This window comes from Zonotrichia albicollis, chromosome 16, assembly GCF_047830755.1.
Source record: "Zonotrichia albicollis isolate bZonAlb1 chromosome 16, bZonAlb1.hap1, whole genome shotgun sequence".
Taxonomy (NCBI): Eukaryota; Metazoa; Chordata; class Aves; order Passeriformes; family Passerellidae; genus Zonotrichia; species Zonotrichia albicollis.
The window spans coordinates 12793379-12817515 of NC_133834.1; the positions used below are offsets into that span (position 1 = coordinate 12793379).

The following is a 24137-nucleotide window of genomic DNA, read 5'->3' on the forward strand; positions in this document are numbered from 1 at the left end:
TAAAATCCTTCAGCACTATTCAAATAAAACCAAAACTTGATGTGTAGAGAACACTTCACTTGAGAAATAGGTGTCAGTAACATGATTTCTGCTCCCTTCTTTGTTCTGAATGAAATGGGAATTGGAAACCTGCATTTCCTAGAATTTGGTCAATCTGGGGACATGGTGGTGTAAATATTTAGCTCAGTTAATAAAACAGATGTAACACTCTGGACCTGGTGCCAACAGAACAAAGACCTTGTGCAAGGGCCATTGGTTTCAGCAGCATTTGGGGAGTTGGTGTCAGCTTCATTTTAAACCCAGCAACAGAACCATCGATTTCATTAGGCAGGGAACCATGAAAAACACACAGAAATCGAAATTGATTTGGGATGTAGAAAATACAAATTTGAGAAATTGACTTTGGGCTGTAGAAAATACAAATTTTTGGTGAGATTCCCCCCTGAATTTCTCATCCACGCTCTCTTTAACACTGCCATGTCAGGAGCTATGTTTAGACTCCCATGTTAACACAAAAACCTGGAAGATTTCCTGTACCTATGAACTGCTTCCTCAGCATGCAGGAGAGCAGGGCACAAACTTTCATGAGGGAATTCTCAGGCAGAGCTGGGAAGGTCAGCAGCAAGGCCTCATCTCCCAGTGCTCCGTGCCTGATGGAGTTCTTTCCCAAAGGGATTGCACAGAGCACACAAAGTACAAGGCAGAGGATCCCTGGTTTATATAAAAACTGTTTCTAAGCCTTAATTTGGCATAAATGGCTGAGTAAAGTGAATGGGGAAGAGCAAACAGACCCCAAAATCTTTCCTAATGACCTCTCCTGACAGATGCCACCCCAGCTCCCAGAACCACATCAAGCAAATCCAGCACAGCAGTGAATCGTGCTAGGACAGAGTTTGTGGGATGATAACATTAAATGATGTCATTCACATTTTTGATGTCAATTGTGCAAACCAGCTCAGGTGAAGTCCTTCTTCACTGAAAATTTCATTATGTGCAGCTTCCCCCAGGTTTGTCACCTGAGCTGCACATTTGCTGTCACTCAGCAAATGAATTTTGCATTCCCTGCATTTATCTGTGTCCCACAGCTCTCACTGACCCTGTCCCTTTTCCCTCTTTCTGAGCTGACCATGGCTCCCAATGTGTTTTGGAGAATATTGTGTCCCGGTTCTGTACTCAGGATAGTAAATCTGTGTTTGAAAGAGACATTTGCCCACACACCAACAAAGCAAAATTAATTCCACAACAATCAGCCTCTGCCCATTAGATTTAAGAATCTATGCAGATTCTCCAGTGAGGCATAATTCTTCCACAACACTGAAAAAATCCCTCCCCCCTTACCCTTTTCTTGACTTTTAATGCCTTAAATAAAAAATTCTAGCACTCAACCTCTTTCTTTATCTACACCTTTCCTCATTTCTCAATTTCATAGCTGCAGTTCCATTCCCTTGTATTTTACTCTATTTTACATCCTTCTTTTCACCAAGCCACCTCTTATGAACTGTGTGCCAAGAGTGAAGGCTCCACCCTTTTCATCACCTCTGGAAGTTCAGGAAGTTTTGAAGAGGCCTCATGATTTCTGTATTTTCATGGAGCATTCTTCACCTCCTGCAAAGTGCCACAAGATAATGAGGTGATGAAAAGTTTGTGAAAGGGGATGTGAGAGGCCACGTGTCAGACATCATACTCCAGAAATCCACCCAAAAGTCCCCTTTGGGCTCCCTTTTTTCCAAACTAATCCAAGGTTTTTAACTAAAAGATCACAGCTGGAGAAGACTGGACTTTACCTGAGAAACTTTGATGTGAATAATATGTTTACATTATTTTGTTATCTTTAGTGTATATTGTTCATTTCTACCATGGAAAATATTGAAATCTCACAAACCTCACAATTTCTATAATTAAACTTTTCCAAACAAAGCTCACAAGTCCCCATGAACCATCTAAAGTGAATTATTGAGCTCAATAAGGCCCTCACAGACCTTTGGGGAAGAGGAGGAGCTCAAAGAACTTTTCCATAATACCCACCAGGGCCTCACCCAAGTAAATTCAATCTGGTGGAAATTACCAGCTTGGTAATTTCACCAATTAAATTGACAGCTTGGCCAGCAGGCTCAGCTCTGAATGGAGCCTGTTCTGGGGTTATTTCATAGCCTTTGACAGCAGCACATTGAAAACCACCTTCAACGAGCAAACAATAAAACCCCTTCAGAGATTTAGCAATGAACAAGAGGAATTTGCTGTCCTAAATCAAAAGTGCGGTTATATGTAAAATTGAATTTCTGCATTTACTTTTTTTGACAGTTTTTTTAGAAAGCAATTCACTACTCATTTGGAAACTGGCAACTGCAAATTTAGGAAACATTGAAGTATTAAAAACTGCTATTAGACAGTTTCAAATGTTGATCATTACCTGGAAATCAGATTAAAAATGCCCAATTATAACTGAAACTCATTCCTAATATATTTTTATTCACCATCATCTTTGCTTCATGAAATCTGATTCCAATCTGAGAAGATTCTGCCTTGTTGTACCTGCCAGGGCAGACCCAATTTCTTGCAGCCATGGCTGTGCCCTCACAGCCAGTTTAGAACTTCATCACACTGGCAGAGAATTCCTGTTTGTATAAATATCCCTATATTTATTATATAAATATCCCTATATTTATACAGCTGCAGAAAAATCAGCCCAAAACAGTTCTGCAAAACCTTCAGGCTGTAAGCTTGCTAAAATAATGAAAAAATGATCCCATTATCACATTATTAGACATATGTATAAATATATACACATAAACATATGTATAAGTATATACACATTAAACATATGTATAAGTATATACATATACTTATATCACATATATATTTTAATACCACATTATTAAAATACGTATACTTTTATCACATATATATTTTAATACCACATTATTAAAATACCTATACTTACATCTGCTCACTAATAGTTTGCAATTCTACCAAGGTTTGCATTCATGAGCAAAACTGCTATAAATTTCAAAGGAATTTACAATTATTTTACCACAGCCTGTTAATAATAGCCAGACTATTCTATGAAAGTAATAGAGCAGAAAAATAAGGCTATCTCTTGTCTCAGGTCATACAAACCATCATTTAAAGCCTATCAGTGTGTTGTGGTTGTTAGAGGCAGTGACACAGGACTAATTGATGGTGACCAGGCAGAAGGCATCCAGCTGGAGCCATCCTCCCCAAGAATCAATGACAGAAGGGTCACCTCGGCCCGGTGTGCCCTGCCAGGATGGAGCAGCTCATTAAACTGAAATTATGTGGGATTACGGGAGATTTGCCCGTGCTGCAACGCTCCTGATGCAAAGGTAATGGATGCATGGGAGGGAAGCTGTTTGAGGAGGTGTTTACCAAAAATGAAAGCAGAGCCCAGTGTCACCGTAATATTTTCTGAAAAATCCCTTCGCCAGGATTTTTTCTTCTGGGAAGTTGAGAAGCCTCAGAGAAAAATGTAAATAATAATTATCTGATTAGCTTATCCTCTGTTTGCTGCTTTGGAAGGTGGCTGGAGATTGTTTACTAACAGGGGCATGTTTGATTGGTTTCATGTGAATTGTTTTTACTTAATGACCAATCACCATCAGCTGTGTCAGACTCTGAGGAGTCAGTCACGAGATTTTCATGATCATTCTTTGTAGCCTTCTGTCTGTATCCTTTCTCTATTTTTCAGTATAGATTTAGTATAGCATTTATCATATCATATAATATCTAAAATAAATATAGTAAAATAAATAAAATATTATAAATATAATATTATTAATTAATATAATATAATATAATATAATATAATATAATATAATATAATATAATATAATACAATATAATACAATACAATATAATACAATACAATACAATATTATACAATACAATACAATACAAAACAGTACAATACAATACAATATAATATAATATGTTATTTTTACTCTTTGGCCAATCAGGGCCAAGCTGTGTCAGGACTCTGGAAAGAGTCACGAGTTTTCATTATTAGCTTTTTAGCATTCTGTAAATATCCTTTCTGTATTCTTTAGTATAGTATAGCATTCTTTAATATAATTTAGTATTATAAAATAATAAATTAGCCTTCTGAGAACATGGAGGCAGATTCATCAATTCCTCCCTTCATTCAGGGAACCCTGAAAATAGCACAGCCCACAGGGGCAGCTCCCCCTCTGGTGCTCAGCTCTGGGGATCTGCTGCTGCTTAGCTCAGGAAAAGCAGAAATCAGGAAAACCTGTCCTGCAACACTGACACAGAAATTTCCCTCTCTATTTCAGAGATTCAGGACTGCTAATTTGTCTTTGCAGCATGGTTCCAGTCTGTCCTTACATTGCTCCACCTTCATGCCATGATCCCACAAGGAGGTTCCTAAGGTATAACTCAAATGAACATAGAACAGGAAAACTCACAGGAAAATGAGCCAAGAGGCAATCATGGAGTGGTTTGGGTAGGAAAGGACCTTAAAGCTCATATCATTGCACCCCCTGCCATGGCATGGACACCTCCCACTGTCCCAGGTGCCCAGCCTGGCCTTGGGCACTGCCAGGGATCCAGGGGCAGCCACAGCTGCTCTGGGCACCCTGTGCCAGGGCCTGCCACCTCCGGGGAAGGCAAAACCCAGTGGGCAAGGCCACCCAAATTCCATTTCTGTAGAGGTAATTGCCCTTTGTTACACACAGACAAATTATCCAAGGGGTGGGAAGCCTCTAGGAGAAGGAGAAAAATAAAATTATGTTTTCTCTGAAAGCCTGCACTGCCTTTGACAGTTCCTAGAAATGGGAGATATCAAAATTCGTGTTCCATGTAGGTGCTTGGGTTTGTGTAGGCAGCCAGTCCAGGCTGGGTTGTTCAGAGAGCAAGAGGTGAGAGGAGGAACCATCCCCTTGAGCTTCACCCTAACAAATGGAAATGCTCAAAGAAAGGCTTGCTTTGTGAGGTTATGTTTGTTTGGCTTTTTTATTTTTTGGTGGATTTTTTTGGTAATTTTGGTTGTTGGGGGTTTTGGTTTTGTTTTTGTGGGGTTTTTTTGTGATTTTTTTTTTGTTTGTTTTTGCTTTTAAGAACTTCTGTGGTTATCACAAAATCTCATGGTGCTGGCAGCACCAGTTTGCCCAGCAGCAGTGGCACCATGCAGGTCACTGCTTTCTCCAGTCCTCCAACACTGATTCCTGAGTCACACACAAAAAATTCACCACTAATTCCCATTTAATACAGAACCAGTAACCTGTTTAGGTTGCCAATATTGAACAAAGGAATTAAATATATTCACTGGGAGAAAAAAATATATTAAAAAACAAATTGAACCAAGGCTGCAGGGGAAACATGAGGCACTAACCCCTACAGTAATCCTAAGGCTTCTGTCCTGTTCCCACTGATAAATTTATTACAAATGTGTAGCCATGAACTGCAGCAGAAAATTTCATGCTTATATTGATGAGATTAATGGACTATTATCTCATTTCCAAGATTACTTAAAATTGATTTTATGGCTCCTTTCCTCTCACGGGTTTCAAGCACTGATTAAAGAAAGGCCTTGGCTATAAAACCAGAGCCTGAACTTTGCCAGGTTTGAACTGTGTTTTCATACAGGCTTTCTTGCTGGAAGCACAATCACATCTAAAGAAAACATTTTTAAGAGCAAAACCCACATTTTTTAATATTCTTCCTTTTTTTCTCTCTTTCTTTGGCACCAATATGGTAATAAAAACCACATTTCTGAAGTATTCTTCCATTTTTTCTTTTTCTTGGGCACCAAGAAATGGCACGCAAGATAAAGAAAAATGGAAAAATGGTAATAAAAACCACATTTCTGTAGTATTCTTCCATTTTTTTTCTATTTCTTGGGCACCAATAAGCTCTGGGGAGCGCACAGCAAGGAGCCTGGTGCTGAGGCTGTACCCCAGCAGGGCATCATGCCAGTGCTGCTTTCCCTGTGGGTTTTTAGGGTTTAGGGACTTCCATGGTGATTTCCTCAAAGCCAGCACCAGCACAACCCCACAAGAGAGAAAACAGCCCTGCACACTCTGTGCTGACTAGAAATGACACTCATGTGGCAGCAGCAAAGCAGAGAGCCTGGACTTGGGATCTAAAGGTATAATTGTGCTGTATAGTAAATAAATAATTAGAAGAAATGGCATTTTGTTACTCTAATAGCAAAAATGTCATCTGTGTTACTCCAACTCCTGCACAGCCATGAACCACAGCCTCTTCTCACCTGCACACACAGCTTGGAGATTCTGCTGCCTTTGGGGCTCCCCTTGTCTGTGGCTGTGGTTTTAAAGTGGTGCACAGCTCCACTGATTACAACTGGAACAAATGTTTTGCTGACTATTTTCATCCAGAAATGCTAGTATATCATTGCTAGCTGATAGAGAAGCAGAGTGAAATGAAAATGTACAATGGAACTACATTCCCAAAGTGATAGTAAAGAAAATCACTGTAATATCCATCTGGTCCTATCACATATTTGGCCAAATATAGCCCTTTCTATAGTACATTATTTTTATTTAGTTTCTGTTACATAAACATACTAGAAATGCTTATAAAAAACATGTTCCCTTTTCTATTTCTCAGCATACAATCACAACTAGTTTTAAAAGTAATTCTGAAAATAAGCCTAAAACAATGGTTAGAATAATGTCTTTGAATTATCCCCCAATATATGTATATACTAATACAGCCCTATGTTTGTATAGCTGTATACTAATGTGGTCCTATTTATAGAAATAACATTTTTATAGCCAGTTTGAAAAAAGTTGGTTCTAGGAAAAAATACCAAATATAGGAAAAATACTTGAAAGAGAAAGGTTGTGGTATTTTCTGAGTCCCCCATCGAAGGGAGGAAATGATGAATCTGATTCCATGTTTATAGAAGGATATGATATGATATGATGCTAAACTATACTAAAGAATAGAGAAAGGATAAAGATAGAAGGCTTAACAAAACACTAATGAAAAACCTGTGACTCTCTCTTCATAGTCCATCACAGATTGGCCCCAACTGGCCATTAAGTTAAAAAAATTCACATTAAACCAATCAAATAATGACCAGTTGGTACACAATGTCCAAGACACATTCCAAAGCAGCAAAACACAGGAGAAGCAAATCAGATAATCATTGTTTTCATTTTTCCCTGAGGCTTCTCAGCTTCCCAGGAGAAAAATCCTGGGCAAGAAGATTTTTCAAAAAATATGACGGTAACAACAGATGGGGCAAATAATTTGTATTTTGTGCAAAAAGTTCTCAAGCCTCAAGGGTTTGAACCCCCTCCCAGTTCAATAAAAGAAGGTTTCTCAGCCCCCATCCTGAGGGGGTTTGCTCTGGTACCCCAGAGGAAGGTGTTGCATGGCTCAGGGTGTCCCAGCAATTGCAGCTGGCCAGGTGCAAATTCCCTGAGCTGAGCTGGGGATAAATCATTCCACAAACACACCTAATCCAATTCTGCTCAATGGCTCAGGCAAATTGAAGGCAGACAAGTCTATTCAGAACAGGCATCTGAAATGAATCTCACATATAAAATCAGTCTAACAACCTAAAAAAAAAATTGCGTTTGGTGACTCATCTGGATGTCAGAACATCCAGAACTCGGGGAAGGGAGAGACTGGAATAACAAAGTCCTGAGAAGTGCAGGGCATGTGCATGCAAACAGCTGAGGGAATGTCCCCACACCTCAGCAAACAAACAGAGATTCCAGAGGGCAGGAGGACACCGGGGATGATGGAAGAAATAAAAACTACACATCAAAGTCTTGCAGAAAAAGTTTTCATCCTTTCCTGTACAATTCAGGATAAAAAGACTTACAGACAAGTGAAAGCAAAAATACATCAGAAAAGTATTCTTACTGTATTTCTGAGAGAGACTCACCTTAGTACAGCGCAGAGCCTGATAGTAGATGGTATTACAGTCTAGACTCTCCTCAGAGAGTGCTCCTGAGACACAGCCTTGCTCTATCTCACTTCCCATCTCTTCCACAGAGCAATCACACATACCATCCTGTCATTAAATGACAAAAATTAACTTTAAATTCAGCCTACCTGACAGGAAAAGAAAAAAAAATTGTAGAGTAAAAACCTTGATTTGGCCAGACCAGTCTGATAATGGAAAAAATGCCTCCCTCCTAGAGGCAAACTGTGATCAATGGGAGACACAGAATCTCAAAGATCCAGCCTTATTCTAATTCCAGGGATGTAGAACAGTGCTCAGGGTTGAAAAATACAGTAGGACTTGCTAAATTTCTGAGTCTTAACATTCAGCCCTGAACTCTCCTGTACTCAGAAAAGCTCTGTCCTTTAGAAAGGTGAATATTAAATCAGATATCATTTTTTCAGTCCTTATTTTGACAGAATTCCGAGCCCATTACTAGCAAAGAAAATAACTGAATGTAAAAAAGGCTGCAAAGTTTTAGCTGGAAATTGTCTAGCGAAACAAAGCCGAGCTCTGATTGTACCTTTGAATTACGTTATTTTTGTCTGATTTAAAAGAAGCAAAAATAAAAATTAGAATGCAAGGTCAGCAGTGAATGAAATATGAAACAACACCTCTAGATCCATGCTGAAACATAGGAGAAGACATCTTCAGCTGCCAGATGTGATGGGCTGACCTTGCCTGGCTGCCTGAGGCCCACCCAGCCACTCTGTTCCTCTCCATCCCCATAAGGACAGGGGACAAAATAAGGTGGAAAAGCTCAGAAATCAAGATTAAGACACTCCAGTTACTGTCACAGGCAAACCAGACTCAACTTAGGGGAAGTTAATTTTGTTTCTTGCCAATTTGAATGGTGGGAAACATAGACCAAAGCTAAACCACCTTCCCCTCCAGGTTCTGATTAAGGTTAAAGACAAAGGCTAAACCACCTTCCACCCTTATTTTTTTCCCCAGGTTCCACTTCAGCTCCTGGGGACAGAGCCCCTTCAATTCCTCCAGGTGTGCACACCTGTATCAGCCCAACGAGGACCTGGCACAGGGCACAATGGGCTCTGTCCCTTCCCATCCGCTCCTGTCACCTACAACATTTACTTTTAATAATTTAATAAATTTTAAATACATTTATTTTTAATACCCTCACGATCCATTCTCTCAATTCTTTTTTTTTCAGTACCACAGATTTTCTGTGCAACCATCTCTTTTGGCAATTCTCTCTCTCCCTGCTGCCCTCAGCCACATTGCAGCCCAGCTTTCTCACATTTAGGGAGTTCAGGTGGGCCTGGCAGGGCTTGAGCACTGCCTGACCCTGTACAATAACACTTTTCTCCAGAGGCTCCTTACATTTATTTTATTAGTCCCTGGTACTTATTCAAGTAAACACAAAGGAACCACAGGGCAGTGGTGAATTAGGATCTAAATTTTAATTCCTGTTCTAGATTCTTGATTGGTTTTATTTCACTAGAGGCAAGCTCTCAAGACATAAACAGAATTAAAAATGCATGGACTGAACTTAAAATGTAATATAACAAATGAAATGCAATGCTGTTACTTAATAGCCTTGGCTATTGAAAGTTCAAAGACAAACTGCATTTCAATTATAAAATGAAACATCGTTGTGTTCAAAGGAAAAACATCCACTGAGACACAAAACCCCTTCTGGAGATTTTCTTGTACTATTTCCCTATTTTTAGGCCACAAACTCCAGGGGAGGTGCTGTCACACATCAAACCCATTCAGTTCACCAAACCAGGTTATCAAGGTGACCTAATTTAATCTTCAGCTGATGAGGACATTCCCATGAAAGACTCTGCAGTCTCCAATGGCTTACTGGGGCTGAGTCTATTAAGTAAAGAAAATGAGCAGAGCATATTTCCTTATATTCTTAAAATATCTTAATTACAAAGAAATTAAGAGACACTCTTTAGTGTTTTAGAAGCACTGCTAGCTGGGGTCAGCTCACCACCCCACAAATATTTAGGGAACATCTATAACTTCAATGACTTGCTAGGGAATGGCTTGATCAAGACTTCCCTGGTGCAAAAAATAATCCACTTAACCAAAAAACTTCATTCCTTTGCCACTTTATAGATGAAGGAAGAAAATGGAAATGGAGGAAAGGGAAATTCTTTGCTTCTTGGATGGCTCTTACAATGTATAACACAAAAACTTCATTCCTCTGCCACTTTATAGGTGAAGGAAGAAAATGAAAACAGAGGAAAGGGAAACTCTTTGCTTCCTAGATGGCTCTTACAATGTATAATACAAATATTATCCTGTGACTGTTATTTAAACTCTGATACATGGTGTGACTTGTACAGGAAATGGGGTTTGGGGTGATAAATCCATGGTTTGTTCTGTATTTATGCTACATCTCTGTATTGTTAGCACACACCAAAGCAGTTGCTCACCACAAGCAGAGGTTGAATGGCTGCCAATGAACAATTAAAAGCATTTTAGTTGACCAAGCTTGCAATTTAAATTGATTCAAAGCCATTCCCACTGCGTGCTCTGAAGGAATTAAAGTCAGCTGCAGATGCTGTCTTAGACAGAAACAGGACAAGCGTTTGTGTTCTTGTCTGAGCCATAAGAAGTTGTTTTACTCTGTTTATGCTGTAAAAATCCATCTAAGCAGGATTATTAGAGGTTGGTGGAGTGTCACACTCTGGAAAGTCACTCTGGTGACAGCAAACTGCATCAATGGATTCAGCACTGAGTCACAGCATGGGGGAAAATCTGATTTCCAGCTACAGCATGGATGGGATTGGGAAAATCCCAGGAAATCAGTGTCAGAAAGAGTGCCAGGAAAGCAGAGGCTGGTTTCAGGAGGTGATTTTATAGCTAAGCTTAGAAGAAAAAGGTGAAAGCTGAGAGTCAGTCAACGCTGATATCTTGGGCCACCAAGGGGGATCAGAACCTGAGCTGGGGCTGGTGCTGAGCTGACAGGACCTGGCTCAGTTTCTCTCTGGGATGCTGGTTTATAGTGGTTAATAGTGGTTTATAGCATAAAGATGATGAGGTGATTCATGGGGAGAATTCCTTCAGGGAAACATGCCTGATGCTATTTTATAGCTTACAAACCACTGGGGAAAGTCCATAAATTTAAATTGCACAGTGGGGAAATCTTGGGCTATAGATAAAGTCTACATCCAGAGTTTCCCCTACAGCTGACTACCAACTTCCTAAATCCTGATTTTCTGTTTTCCCTTTTTATTTTCTTCAATAAGTAATTCTTAGCTTTTAGGAGAAAAATAACCTTTAGCAATTACATTTTTCTACTTCACTTTTTCCCCCTCTTCATAAGACTGCTTTCTTCTCCATTTTAGTTGGCACTTCCTGTCATTCCTATCTATGTAAAAAAAAAAATTTAAAAAATTTCTTTTTTTTCTGGTATTAAACAGGATCCCACCAAGTGTTTTGAGAATGTAAATTCCGCCATCCAAGACCCATCCGCCCCGTGCTGCCACTTTGTTGTTGGGTTTGCACCCAGACCCATTAGAGCACTGAGAGTGTCCAGGTTATTGCCAGCCTGCTGCAACAGCACTTGAGAAACAGAATCCTCTGCACCTTTGAAATAAAAAAATCAGACCTGTGTGCTACCTAAAAAAAACCTTTTAACTATGCTTAAATCATATTTGTAAGTGCTTAAATAAGTGTTAAATAAATTAAGCAAAGTTACAGCAGCACATAAGAGAATTCTTTAGAAATGCAATGTTCAAAACAACAATGTTGTTGCTGGTGGTAATCCAGGATGGCTGGATGCACCAGGGTCAGCTTTTATAGACAAATTACCTTTCTTACTGCCAGTTTATTCTCTAAATATTCCTTTTTGAAGCGCACATTTGTCTGAACTAGCAAACATGTTGCAATATAAGCAAATGACACCTGTGTACTTTGCAGCTGCCCAGCCTGGAGAAATACACTGAGCAAACAACAAACACAATCTGTTCTCCTGCACCTTTAAGAAATATAATTAAACCTGGATAAAGGCAGTGCAAAGCAGGTAAGGCTTTAGCATTTTTTTGCTCCAAATGTGGTGATTTTTTGATAAGAGTGATTGATTGTGTCTGGGTAAGTTTGCTTAATATTTGCTGTGGACACTGTCTTGACTGGGGCTCAATCAATCACCTGGAACAGGAAATCAGGGCTAATGCACTAAAACAATATCTGTTATGCACTCAGTTCATCCATCACAATCCTCCTGAGCAGTGTCAGGAGCAGCCCTGTCAGGGGCTGTGGGTTCACAGAGGATCCTGGAGCTCGTTTTTATTCTAAAAGAGATTTCCTGTTCAATTTTCAATGTGCAGGAATCACATTCTGCACCCCGAGCTGAGCTATGTTAGGAATTTGAAACAAACCAAATGCAGTGTACCTGTTAAAAGTTTCCAAATCAAAACCATGTATTAAAATCTATGAAGTTCAGTGTTGCAAAATTTCACAGCAGAATTCAAACAAGGCCACATTGTCTCTTATGTTGGGTGGATTTTAATTCCCATCATTCACCTCAGTGCTTTTCTTAATAACTTCCTTTTTTTTCTTTTATTTTTTTGGTAAAAGGGACCATTAAATATGTTTTACATGCAAAATAGTCTCATTTCTTTTAATTCCTTATAGGTCACAGATAAGCTCACGCCTACAGGAAAGCACATAAATTTTCCAAAACAAGCAGAAAAATAGAAATTATTTGGACATATCTGAGTCCACATACTTGACTCAGAACTATAAAATTTCTGGTGCTTGGAAATTAAGCCTTAAGACTAGAAAAAATTATGAAATTTCTCAATATGAAGACGAGCAAAAATATAAAATGGAAATTCTTTTCCTAAATCTATTATCTCATTCCTCATATATAAACATTTAAAATTTAAAAAAATCAGTAGAAACTTGAAACCCTGAGGGAAGAGCATTCTGTGCAAGCAGAGCTACAGGACAAGGCCCTGCTCTTCTTCTCCAAAATTCCTCAGAACTGCTTTTAGCTACCTGACATCAGATTTTACAATTGGGATTTGGACAGAAACCAACACATGACTATAAGTAATGACCTCTTTGGTTTTTTGTTACAAAATATCTGTCTTTTAAATTAAAATTTTCATCTCTGATGATGCCATGAGTTTCTCTTTTTTGTGAAAAAGGAGCACTGCAAAACTTTCTTGTCCCAGGTACCCACACCAGAACCCTGCAGCAAATCCAGCCAAAGCACAGGCAGAAAACAACTTTATATTCTAGGAAATGCAGATTTACAGCTCCTTGGACATGAATTTTGCTCATTTGATGTGAATATTTAGAGAATAAACTGACAATGAGGAAGGTAATTTGTCTATAAAACTGACCCTGGTGCATCCTGCCATCGTGGATTACCACCAGTAACAGCATTGTTGTTTTGAACATTGCATTTCTAAAGAATTCTCTGATGTGCTGCTGTAATTTCAAGCACCCAGACTGGCTCCACAGCACTTTCCTCCTGGAGGACGAGCAGGGTTCAGCTGTGTGAAAGGCTGGGGGAGCCTTGGCTCACCCCCAACCACCACAGCCATGAAGGGAACCTGCACCTCCATCCACGTGATGGACTGGGTGCTATTACTGCTTATTTATTGACAGCAGATTGTGTGTTTAGAATTGAGTGTTTGGAACAGATGAGCCCCACATGAAACAGAAATGGAGATCTGCCAGCTGAAATAGTCCCCAGAGGAAGGGGCAAAACCCTGTGGAAATAACCAAGGCTGAGCATAATGGCTTCATTTGCCACTTCTCCAAGCCCTCAGAGCTCCTTGAGCATGTTCTGCTTCTTGGGAAACCTCAGGATGGGTATGATCATTAAAGATCCTCTGATCTCCATTTAAATGCACATGCTCCCTAATTGTGCCCATAATGTAATTAATTAATGTAGCAATGTAATGTAGTAATGTAATTAATACCTGTAGTTCTCATTCACCCCTCTAAATTCCCCCAGTATATGATGACCATCTCTTCCTCATTCTTTATTAAATATTTTTTTAGAAGGCCAGGGACTTGCAGAGCTCTCACACTCAGTTTTCCTCAGCCACCCCTGAGGTGTTTGTGAGGGCCCCCACGACAAGGGAAGAGATGAATATGACTCCATGTTCTTAGAAGGCTGATTACAATAATATAATATAATATAATATAATATAATATAATATAATATAATATAATATAATATAATATAATATAATATAATATAATATAATATAATATAATATAATATAATATAATATTGATTAGATTAGATTAATGTTGGCCTTGGACAAATTCCTGGTGGAGATAATGTAATACATTTATATTATATTATATTATATTATATTATATTATATTATATTATATTATATTATATTATATTATATTATATTATATTATATTATATTATATTATATTATATTATATATGCTATACTAAACTATAGAGAAAGAATACATCAGAAGTCTAAACAAGAATGAGTAATACAAACTCATGACTCCTCAGAGCCTCAACACAGCTGGACCACAATTGGTCATTAATTAAAAACAATTCACATGTTTGATAAACAATCTCCAAATCACATTCCAAAGCAGCAAAACGGGGAGAAGCTGAAGCTTCTCAGCTTCCCAGCAGAAGAAATGCTGGCAAAGGGATTTTTCAGCAGATATGACAGTGACACAGCCCAGGGTGTATCTCAGAGCAGTGCCCAGCCAAAGGCAACCCCGAGCATCCCCGTGTGCTGCAGTGACAGCAGCTGCTTGAGAACCACTTTTATTTTGGTTTTCTATTGTCTTCTGAGTGACATTTTGACAATAGCCAATCCATTTTAGTGATCCAATCTTTCCAGGGAGCAATTTGCTGCTGAGAGTGGGTTTGTGTATTCCCCTGCAGAGGCTGAAGAACAATATTAATGTACTTTGGAGCTCATGAACAGTGACAGACCTGCAGAAGAGAACTCAAATGGAGAGCCTGGAAATCTTAAGAACCTTGAGCTAATATCTGTGGTGTGAAACTGAGAACATATTTTCAGTCATGTAAAAAATACAAAAGTTCCATTTTTGAATACTGACGGTATAGGAAATCTAAATTTTGTGTTAGTCCCCTGAACTGCACATGGTGAGCATTAGAAATTAAGTTTTTCTCTTCCTTCATTGCTGATATTGTCTATTTTTCCCCATTGCTGTATTATTCAAACTTGAGGTGCCATAGGCCATGTCTACAATCTTGTTTTAGAGGAGATTTCTTTATGCCAGTAATTGAATGGTAGGCTTTGTGTCAACTTACTTGTTTGTCGACACAGAGCACTGTCACCAGCTGTGCCTATAACAATGATTTCTTTTGTGACATGTACGTCATTATCTCCTCCAGGAATTTGTCCAAGGCCAACAATTCACTTCAAATAGTTATTCTGAAAACCATCAGAATGAAAGTACTTTGAAATATTATTACCTTAGGACAAAAACGATGCACTGATTTATCTATGTGCAATTTCTTCCATATCCTTGGTCTCTCTACACATGAGCAGAATTTCACCAAGAGCATGAATTTTGAGCTGTGGCCAGGAGGGAATTTGATGGATGGCAATGGGAAAAGGAGCAAAAAATTTGTTGACAAAATTAGTATCATTAAAACTTAGCATTATTGTAGAGTATTTAGTGTTGTTTGGGATTTTTTTATTCCATGATTGATAGCAATACAGTGCCGTCTATATCTTCCTGCATGCAGAAATGAAAGCACCAAAGGTCTATTTACTCAAGATCCTTCAATTTTCATTATAGCATGACCAGAATGCAATATCAGGGCTAAAATCTGCAATGCTGGAGAAGACCACTGGTTAATAAATCCTATTTTCACCTCTGAACCAAGTCCACAATTGGTCCAGGTACTCTGATTTTGTTCTTGGTGTAGTATCAGATCAGTGTTTTTCCCTGTTGCACACAGTGTAGGGGAATTCATTCAAGTTTGAGGCACATGGGTTGTTGGAGTTGGACACCCTGTGCTCACAAAGCATTTGCTGCCTTTCTAGTCTGTGCATTTGAAAAAAATCCATGGAATGGTTGGGTTGGAAGGGACCTCAAAACTCAGCTTGTTCCACCCCTGCCATGGCAGGGACACCTCCCACTGTCCCAGGCTGCTCCCAGCCCTGCCCAGCCTGGCCTTGGGCACTGCCAGGGATCCAGGATGGGTGCCAGGGCCTGCCCACCCTCACAGGGAACAATTCCCAATTCCCAATATCCCATCCAGCCCTGCCCTCTGGCACTGGGAGCCATTCCCTGTGTCCTGTCCCTCCATCCCTTGTCCCCAGTCCCTCTGCAGCTCTCCTGGAGCCCCTTCAGGCCCTGGCAGGGGCTCTGAGGTGTCCCTGGAGCTTCTCCTCTCCAGGTGAGCACCCCCAGCTCTCCCAGCCTGGCTCCAGCCCTGGGAGCATCCCCATGGGCTCCTGTGGACTCTCTCCAGCAGCTCCACATCCTTGTGCTGTTGGGCAGGGTCCCACCTGAGCAGGTAAGAGGGGCAGAATCCCTCCCTTGCCCTGTGGGGATTAAGCCCAGCCCTCTGGGGGACATGTGGAGCTCATCATCAAGCAAATTCCCCCTGCAAATTCATCCAGACAGCCCCATGACACTCATGCAAAGCAGCTTTAAGAATTTGCATTTTGCCATGTCATTATCTTATGTATAACAATGCACATGGAGCTGTTGAGATTCTCCCAGTGTAGCAGGGCAGGAATTACAGGATAAAAGGTCACTGCCTATGGAATGTCACACTACAAATAGCAGATCCCATTAAAACACCAGTGCTCTTGTAATTGAGACAATTGTAGCCCAAACAGGAGCTAAAGGTTTTCTAGAGTGCTGCTGAGTGAAATATGAAATTGATATTGTCACTAAAGATCCTCCAAACAAGTCATTTTTGCCACTTGAAGCAAAGGACACGAGAGGTTTTTAAACACCTAGCAGGGCACAGATGAATGCAAAATGCATGGGTTGGGTTTCCTCCTGTCAGGGAATGGTTCCTTGGAGCCCCTCTCCCCACTCCCACACACACATACATTATTCAGTGTGCTGGAGACCATCTGGAACCTGCTCCTGAAATAGCCCAGGACTTGATGACCTTCCAGATACGCCACAAAAACCATTTGTTTGACAAGGGTTTGGAAGAAGGTGGTGGGTGTGTTGTTTCTAAAGGATTTAAGCAGGCTATTTTACAGTTTTGATTAATGCTTGATTTAATTTACTATTTGTATGTGACTGTTTTGGAGAGCGAGAGGTCACCCACTCTTAATGTTGGGCTTAATGAGTGCCTGCAGTGTTTACTGCTGAAATAAAACTGCACATAAACAACCCCTGGCACAGGGCCTGGTTCCTGCCCAGCACTGAGGAGCTGCTGGGCTTTGTGTGACACAGGATTTTCCCTCCCCTGAGACACCAGCCAGACCTGGAGGAGCAATTGGGGCAGTGTGTCTGCAGCTCACTGCTAAACTGATCCCTAACACCCCATCCCTGTCTGCCAAATGCTGGGTGATAGGTGATGCACAGGAAAAAATACAGATCCTGAAGATATGTGGGAAAAAAAAAAAATTCACTGATGTACAGTGAAAATATACAGATCCTAAAGATCATGGCCTGTCTAAGCATATGAAGAACTAAATCATAAACTGTTGCATAAAATAAAGATAAAAACCTGACAATTCCTCGTTCTACTCACTTTCCCTTTTCTTTACCATGTTTTAAAGTACAGGATTCAGAGGCTGTGGCAAGGACAAAAGTTTTGACTATGGTATGAAAGATGATGAATGATCGATGGTGTGATTAAAAGAGCAGAGTGTGGAGAAGAGGGCATGGTCACAGTGCTGCAATGAGGTTAATGATCTTGCTTTGGTTATTTAACTGGAATAAATAATTCCAGCATCACACAAATTTCTACTTCCTGACAGCAAAAGAGCCTGGGCTCTCCTATAACAGCAGTGGAGTTGGTGCCTGAGTAAATACCAAGCATGGTTCAAAGCAAGAAATGTACTTCTGTAGAAAACTAGTGGAGAACTTCAGACAGATATCACATAATTAACTCCGGGACATCTATCAGGGAAAGCCTGCAAATAAATATCTGTTTCTTTGAGTTCAAAGCCAGGAATTGGCATTTAAAGACACAGAAGAATGTTCTGCATGTTATCCTGTGCATCAAAGCTAACTTCTGTAGAGTAGGAGGGGCAGGGGGGAGAATCTACGGAAATGATAAATTTCTATATGAGAAAATGAATAAATAAATGAAGATTCTATATTTTCTGAGGTGGAGGAAAAGTGCACCTCAGACAGAGCTGCCTTGTGCCCCATTTCTGCAGGAAGGATTTCCCTGCTCAGCACAGCCTGTGTCCCATGTTTGCAATGAACTGCTGGGTGCTTGTGTAAAAGTCAAAGACACCTCACCCTTCACTGCTGTATTTCTCCTCAACAGCAACAGGATTTCGGTTTTACCTCTGCAGGAAACATGACATATTTCCCAAACAAACTCATCCCTCCACAGCCTGACTGCACACGTGTGAATTCCCTGCTCACTCATCCCCTCTCAGCTCAGCATGGAGACACCCAAAAGGTTTCCAGTGCTTGGAACACGACTCCTGCAGCCAGGCACTCCCAGCACAGCCCTTGCTGAGCCCAGCCTGTGTCTCCCCATGACATTTTAGTTTCTGATTTGTCTCTGCAATGCCCCTCAGCGCCATGTAACACTGCATGTCTCCAGCTGCTTAAGTTGCTTATTTCCCAAAAGGTTACTCACAAAGCGCAGGTCGCGGGGATTAAGTTGTGTAGCTCCCACGGAGTACAGCAAGAATTTCACAGCAGAATCCCTGCAAATTCTTTGGGGAAATGTATTAATTTTTAATGAGTCATTAATCACTTTGCTGACTTCACAGCCAGCACTGCTGAAGCAGCCTGACACCAACAGCTAAGGATGGTGTTTATGATTTCCTAGAGAGAAGCAGAAACTGCCTTATTTACTTGGCTGATCTGGCAGAATCCAGGGTTTTGAATGCTGGCTACTGCCACAGCTTTGCCAGGACACTTCACCTGACAACAGGGCTGGGAATCCACTAAAAAAAAAAAATCAGTCAAATGCATCAAGTAAAGCATTAAAAACCTATAGCACCTGCAGTCACTAGAAAACAACGTCTCCATAACTTGTTCACACAATAAATTCCAAAAATTTCCATGGCTGGTAAAATGCAGAATCCGAACAATGCAATTTGTGAACGATTTCTGAGCTACAACTTTGCAAACAGCATTTGTATTTAGGAGAATATTTTCCGGTTCAACCTCACAAAAAGATTGGAACTGCACAGTGATTAATCAGCACTAATGAGACACCCAGCTCTGTGACTGAAGAGGAAAGCATCCAATACCAGAAATTTAAATATATTGATAAGGGGAGGGTGCATGATGATGATGATGATGGCACAGCTTGGAGGATTTTTAGATTTAAGGAGACTTATCTGAGAGAAGATAGCTTTGCTTAGGACTGTGGAAAATCATATGGAAAGAGAAGGTGTAGGAGATAACGGTAGTATGAAAATGCATTGCTTAGTAAAATGTTTGGGGTTTTTAAGGAAGAACACTCATTTGAACAGAAATATGATCTTCCTACCTCAGCTCAGGTTCACAGCAGGAAATCAGAAATACATTAATCTTGGTCCAGGTATTCTCAGTTATGAAATGGGCAGTGGAAATGAATCATACATTTTCAACAGTTTGGGGGAAGTTCTTGGAGATGCAGGAAACCTGCTTTGCTGACTTGGCTGAGTTAATTCTGTCCATACCAGCCCCATGGTGCTGTGGTTTGGATTTGTGGTAAACACAGGGATGTTTGATTTGCAAGTGCTGAGCAGCACTTACACAGCTTCAAGGCCTTTTCTGTCTCTCTGGATGCCCCACCATTCAGGGGGCTCCAACAAGAAGCTGGAAGAGGACAAAATATAGGGAAAATAGCAATGAAACAGCCTCTGTAAATGTATTTTCTGTTTCATCAAGAATAGGGAAGGTGTTGTTACATGCAACAGGCTGTCTGCTCTATTCCTCCTGCTCTGCCTCCCAGAGCACTCACTACATTTCAAAACCACCAGCAATGTGTAATATATTTCCCAAAACTTTATTTATCTGAGTCAAAAAAATATTCCCTACACAGTTTGTTGCGCTGAACTCTGACCAAGGAGCCGGTGCAGTTTGGAACACTGTGGACTTAACAACAAAATAATGAGATTTTTTTTTTCCTTTGAGAGCCCTGTGAGGAGCCATGAAAGGGCTGGATGTGTGGGTAGCTGTGGCTTTGGGCAGCTCTGCAGGAGCCAGCTGGAGGGGTTGCTGTGCTGCCCAGCGTGGTGGGAAAGCTGCAGGCAGGGCTTTGTGTGCCTTCCTGGGGGCTCCACATTCCCGTGGAGTTCAGCAGCTTGGCAAGGTGAGCCAGGAGCAAGAAAGGAGCTCTCAAAATCCTCAAATCAATTTCCTGGCAATCTGGGAAATACGTGAGCTGCACCAGGCCAATGTTTGTGCTGCAAGAAGCAGGTCCCAGCATCCAGTGAGACTCTGAGAGAACAAGAGAACAGCTTTCCTCCAAACCAGAGCAGTCTGAAGCATTTAAGTTTATTTTTGATGCTCTGAGAGGAGCCCAGCTATGCAAGAGTTTTAAAGGAATTGGGGAGGGAGTGAGTGTGACTGTGTTCACAGGGGTCTGAGGATGAGGAAAGAGATGAGGATCTGACTCCATGTTTCAGAAGGCTGATTTATTATTTTATGATATATATTACATTAAAACTATACTAAAAGAATCGAAGAAAAGGTTTCATCAGAAGGCTAGCTAAGAATAGAAAAAGAAGAATGAATAACTGAGTCCAAGCCAGCTGACTGTGACTGGCCATTAATTAGAAACAACCACATGAGACCAATCACAGATGCACCTGTTGCATTCCACAGCAGCAGATAATCAATGTTTAGATTTTATTCCTGAGGCCTCTCAGATTCTCAGGAAGAAAAATCCTAAGGAAAGGATTTTTCATAAAGGTTGTCTGTGACATGAATGCACACACAAGTGAGAGATCCTGAATTCACTAGGAACAAGGTGATGCTTCATTTAAATTAGTTTATGGGAGTTGGATAATCTCCCAACACTGTGGATATGACAATAAAGTTAGTGTATTATTTTGGAAAAGGCAAGAAGCAGAAGGATGCTGAGAATCAGAGTACAACCAAAATTTGTGAAAATGGATTTGGTGGCATTTGTTTCAACATGTCAAAGCAATTCTTGGTATGTGGGAAAAGAGGCAAAAATATGAGGGGTTTACTGGCACATCACATTGACTTTGACAGATGCCATTCCTTCAGCAGTGGAGCTGGTTTGGGTGTAAATAGAATTCTAAATACCAAGGCAGGAATTTTGAGGAGACAAGGGGACTTGAGCTCTTAATTTAGTTTTATACTTTTTCAGTCATTCGTGTGCTCAACTTTGTGAAATCCTCCAGGATGGAATATCTGGAGTTTATCCTAGCCTCCAGAAGATAGCTAATTGGGTTTGTAATCAGTCAGGCACAGATCTGACTCCAAAGCAGAAGGAAGGTTGTGTTCTGCATGAGCTGCTACCTTGATTGCAAAGAGTCCAGAAATGCAGAGACAATCAGAGGGGGATTTTTACAGCCCCCCCTCAGCCATTGCTCACAGCAGCTCAGTATAAATTACTGCAGGCTAGCACATCTTATTTCTCAGTAGTGGTAGCAAGGTAAAAACTGTCAATTGGGTTTTATTTCCTAGGGAAACTCTTTTAATAGCAAATGAGCAAGAATATTCAGGTGGGCAGCAGCTTCATGCAGAGAACAGATTTTACAGAAATATAAATGTTTAAAAAGCAAAATATTTCACCTGATTAGCTTTACACATCATTCAGTTTTCAAGCATGCTACACTTGCCTGGGAGTTGATAATATCCTCCCATGTCACCAGACTCACCTAACTGCCTTCATGTCCTACATAAAGCACAAATCTACAGAGCAGAATCAGAGCAAGCAGCATGCTAACAGGGCAGCTGAACTGAAATAATAATAATAAAAAAAGACTAAAATGTTGAGCTGTCTATTTTCCAATTCACTTTCCCCATGAGTCTTATCAATTTTCCAATCAACATTACTATATGAATTTTCAGACAAAGCCTGACTAGACCTCTTAAAAAGACTATTAACCACAGCTATTCCAGAGCCATGGCTTCTGAATTAAAGGTCATGACAGTTATGAATGAGGTTATGGGATTTTTCACTCTACTACTTGGACTTATGTCTTCAACAGAAGTGGAAATTTAAACCAGAAACAGGATTGCAACATGACAAATGAATGAAACTGCAAACTGCAGAGAGCAGGGCTAAGAGGAGGTCACTGGTGAGGCGCTGCAATGAATTGGTGATGCTGATGCTTTGACAAGCAAATAGATCACAGAAAGGCAGGGCTTGGTGCTGGCAGTGCAGCCCTTCCTGCAACAGAACCTTCCTCCAGAATGCTGTGAGCCTGGCTGATGGAACAGTGATTTTAAACCAGTGTCACAGACAGCACAGGTATTTCAAACCAATATCACAGACTCGGTTTTCCCCTGTGTGTTAAATCTCTTTGCTTTCTGCTCTTTCCTGATTCCTCCCTCCCCTCTGTGCCCTGACAATCTGCACGACAGAAATGTTTGGCTCCTCTGCACCCCTCAGAGTTTGCAGTGAGCTTGGCTGCCAGCATTGCTTCCTTCAAAGCAAGCAGGACTTTGTGGTCACACCAAGAAATCAATGACACACTGAAGCACTTTTTAATTAGCCCACTGTGGTCCTGAACTAACCCCCAGTTGCAGAGATTAAATAATTGCTTATGGCATTCTCAACGTGCAGTTCACCAGAGTGAAAAGAAGACTATTGACTCAACTGCTAAGTTTTGAGGACTGATGAAGTCTTGCTGAGTGCAGAAATTCTTTTCAGCACAAAAAAACCCCAATGCAGTTTTATGACCCAGCTCCTTTGAACTATTTTAATTAAGGACTCCTATGATAAGGAAGAAGTTGAAAAGCTATTTAGCAGGAAGACAGGCTCCCATTTAAATGTTGACTCATGAAGTCAGCACTTTCAAGGGTATTACTGTACATTTCATCTTTTCTTTTCAAAGCCATTAACTTCTGCCAGCACATTTCTATCCATCCTATGTCTTCATGATTGGGAACCTGTTAAAGCCAATATCACTTAGATATCTATTCTCTTTCAGTCACCCTTGATTTTTTCCCCTTGTCTGCCTAAATTTAGACTGCAAATTTTCATAAACAACTGTTTTCACCTTTCTATTCAGATCTTCTGTAGTTGCTATCTGGCACGAGTCCCCTGATCTAAGCGAGCCGCCTTGACACACACAGGGCTTGAAAACCTGGCCTTAAGGACCCATTATATTTAAAAGTGCAACTAATTTAACTAGATAGTCTTTCAAAAAGGTTATTGTTGCATTCATTTTACTAGTAAAAATGTACAGGAAACATGTTAAAGGGAAATAGCGTTTTTAAATGTTAGTAGAGCAGTGTAGGAATGATTAATGGTTTCGACCAAGAATATTTAGAGTCTTTCATCTTGTTTCTTAACATTTGAAACAAAGAAAATCATATAAACTTCTATTTGATAATGCTGAGTTCATCCACCAAAATTATGCCATCTGTGCAAAACAAAAAGGAATATTTGCCCTTCAAAGCATTCCATGACAGAAAATCAACAGAACACTCCGGGCTTGCTATTTTTAAGAGACATTCAGCCTGTGCAGTAGGAGTCTCAAAATCCCACTTGGTTCCTCAGCAGCTTGGTAGGATCTGGGTTCCTGCAGGGAACTCAGGCTGCTGCCAGTCCCTGGGGGAGAGCCCAGCAGCAGCCAGGACACAGAACCTGCTCCTCTGCTGCTCCTGCCCCATCAATCTTCCTCTGCTCAGAAAAAGGTGAGCTTTGGCAGTGAGATACAGGCCATTCATCAAGGGCAGGGGAAAAGGAAGAGAAAAACTCGGGTTTTGGGAGCAGATGTCCAGGCAGCAGGAGCAGCAGCACGAGAAGGGGAAGCAAAAGGCCAAGGAGCTGTGGGGCTGAGCACTGGGCAGGGCACAGGAAAGGATCTGAGCTGTGTGTGCTGCATCTTGGAGGTGCAAACACTGCCCTGTGAATGGCATGGGCAGCACAAGAC

The 24137-nt window shown here is 40.6% G+C and overlaps 1 protein-coding gene across 24 annotated transcripts in view; it reads right to left on the reverse strand.

Moving 5' to 3' along the window:
* RBFOX1 (RNA binding fox-1 homolog 1) overlaps positions 1-24137 on the reverse strand; it is a 1150782-nt gene that overhangs the window by 799128 nt on the left and 327517 nt on the right. For 15 of the 24 annotated variants that reach the window (XM_074553000.1, XM_074553022.1, XM_074553010.1 and 12 more), the window contains exon 4: positions 7898-8026. The exons of the other annotated variants lie outside the window; for them this stretch is intronic. In XM_074553000.1, coding sequence (XP_074409101.1) covers positions 7898-8026 — 129 coding nt within the window. The remainder of the gene's footprint in view (positions 1-7897; positions 8027-24137) is intronic. 24 annotated transcript variants of the gene reach the window in all.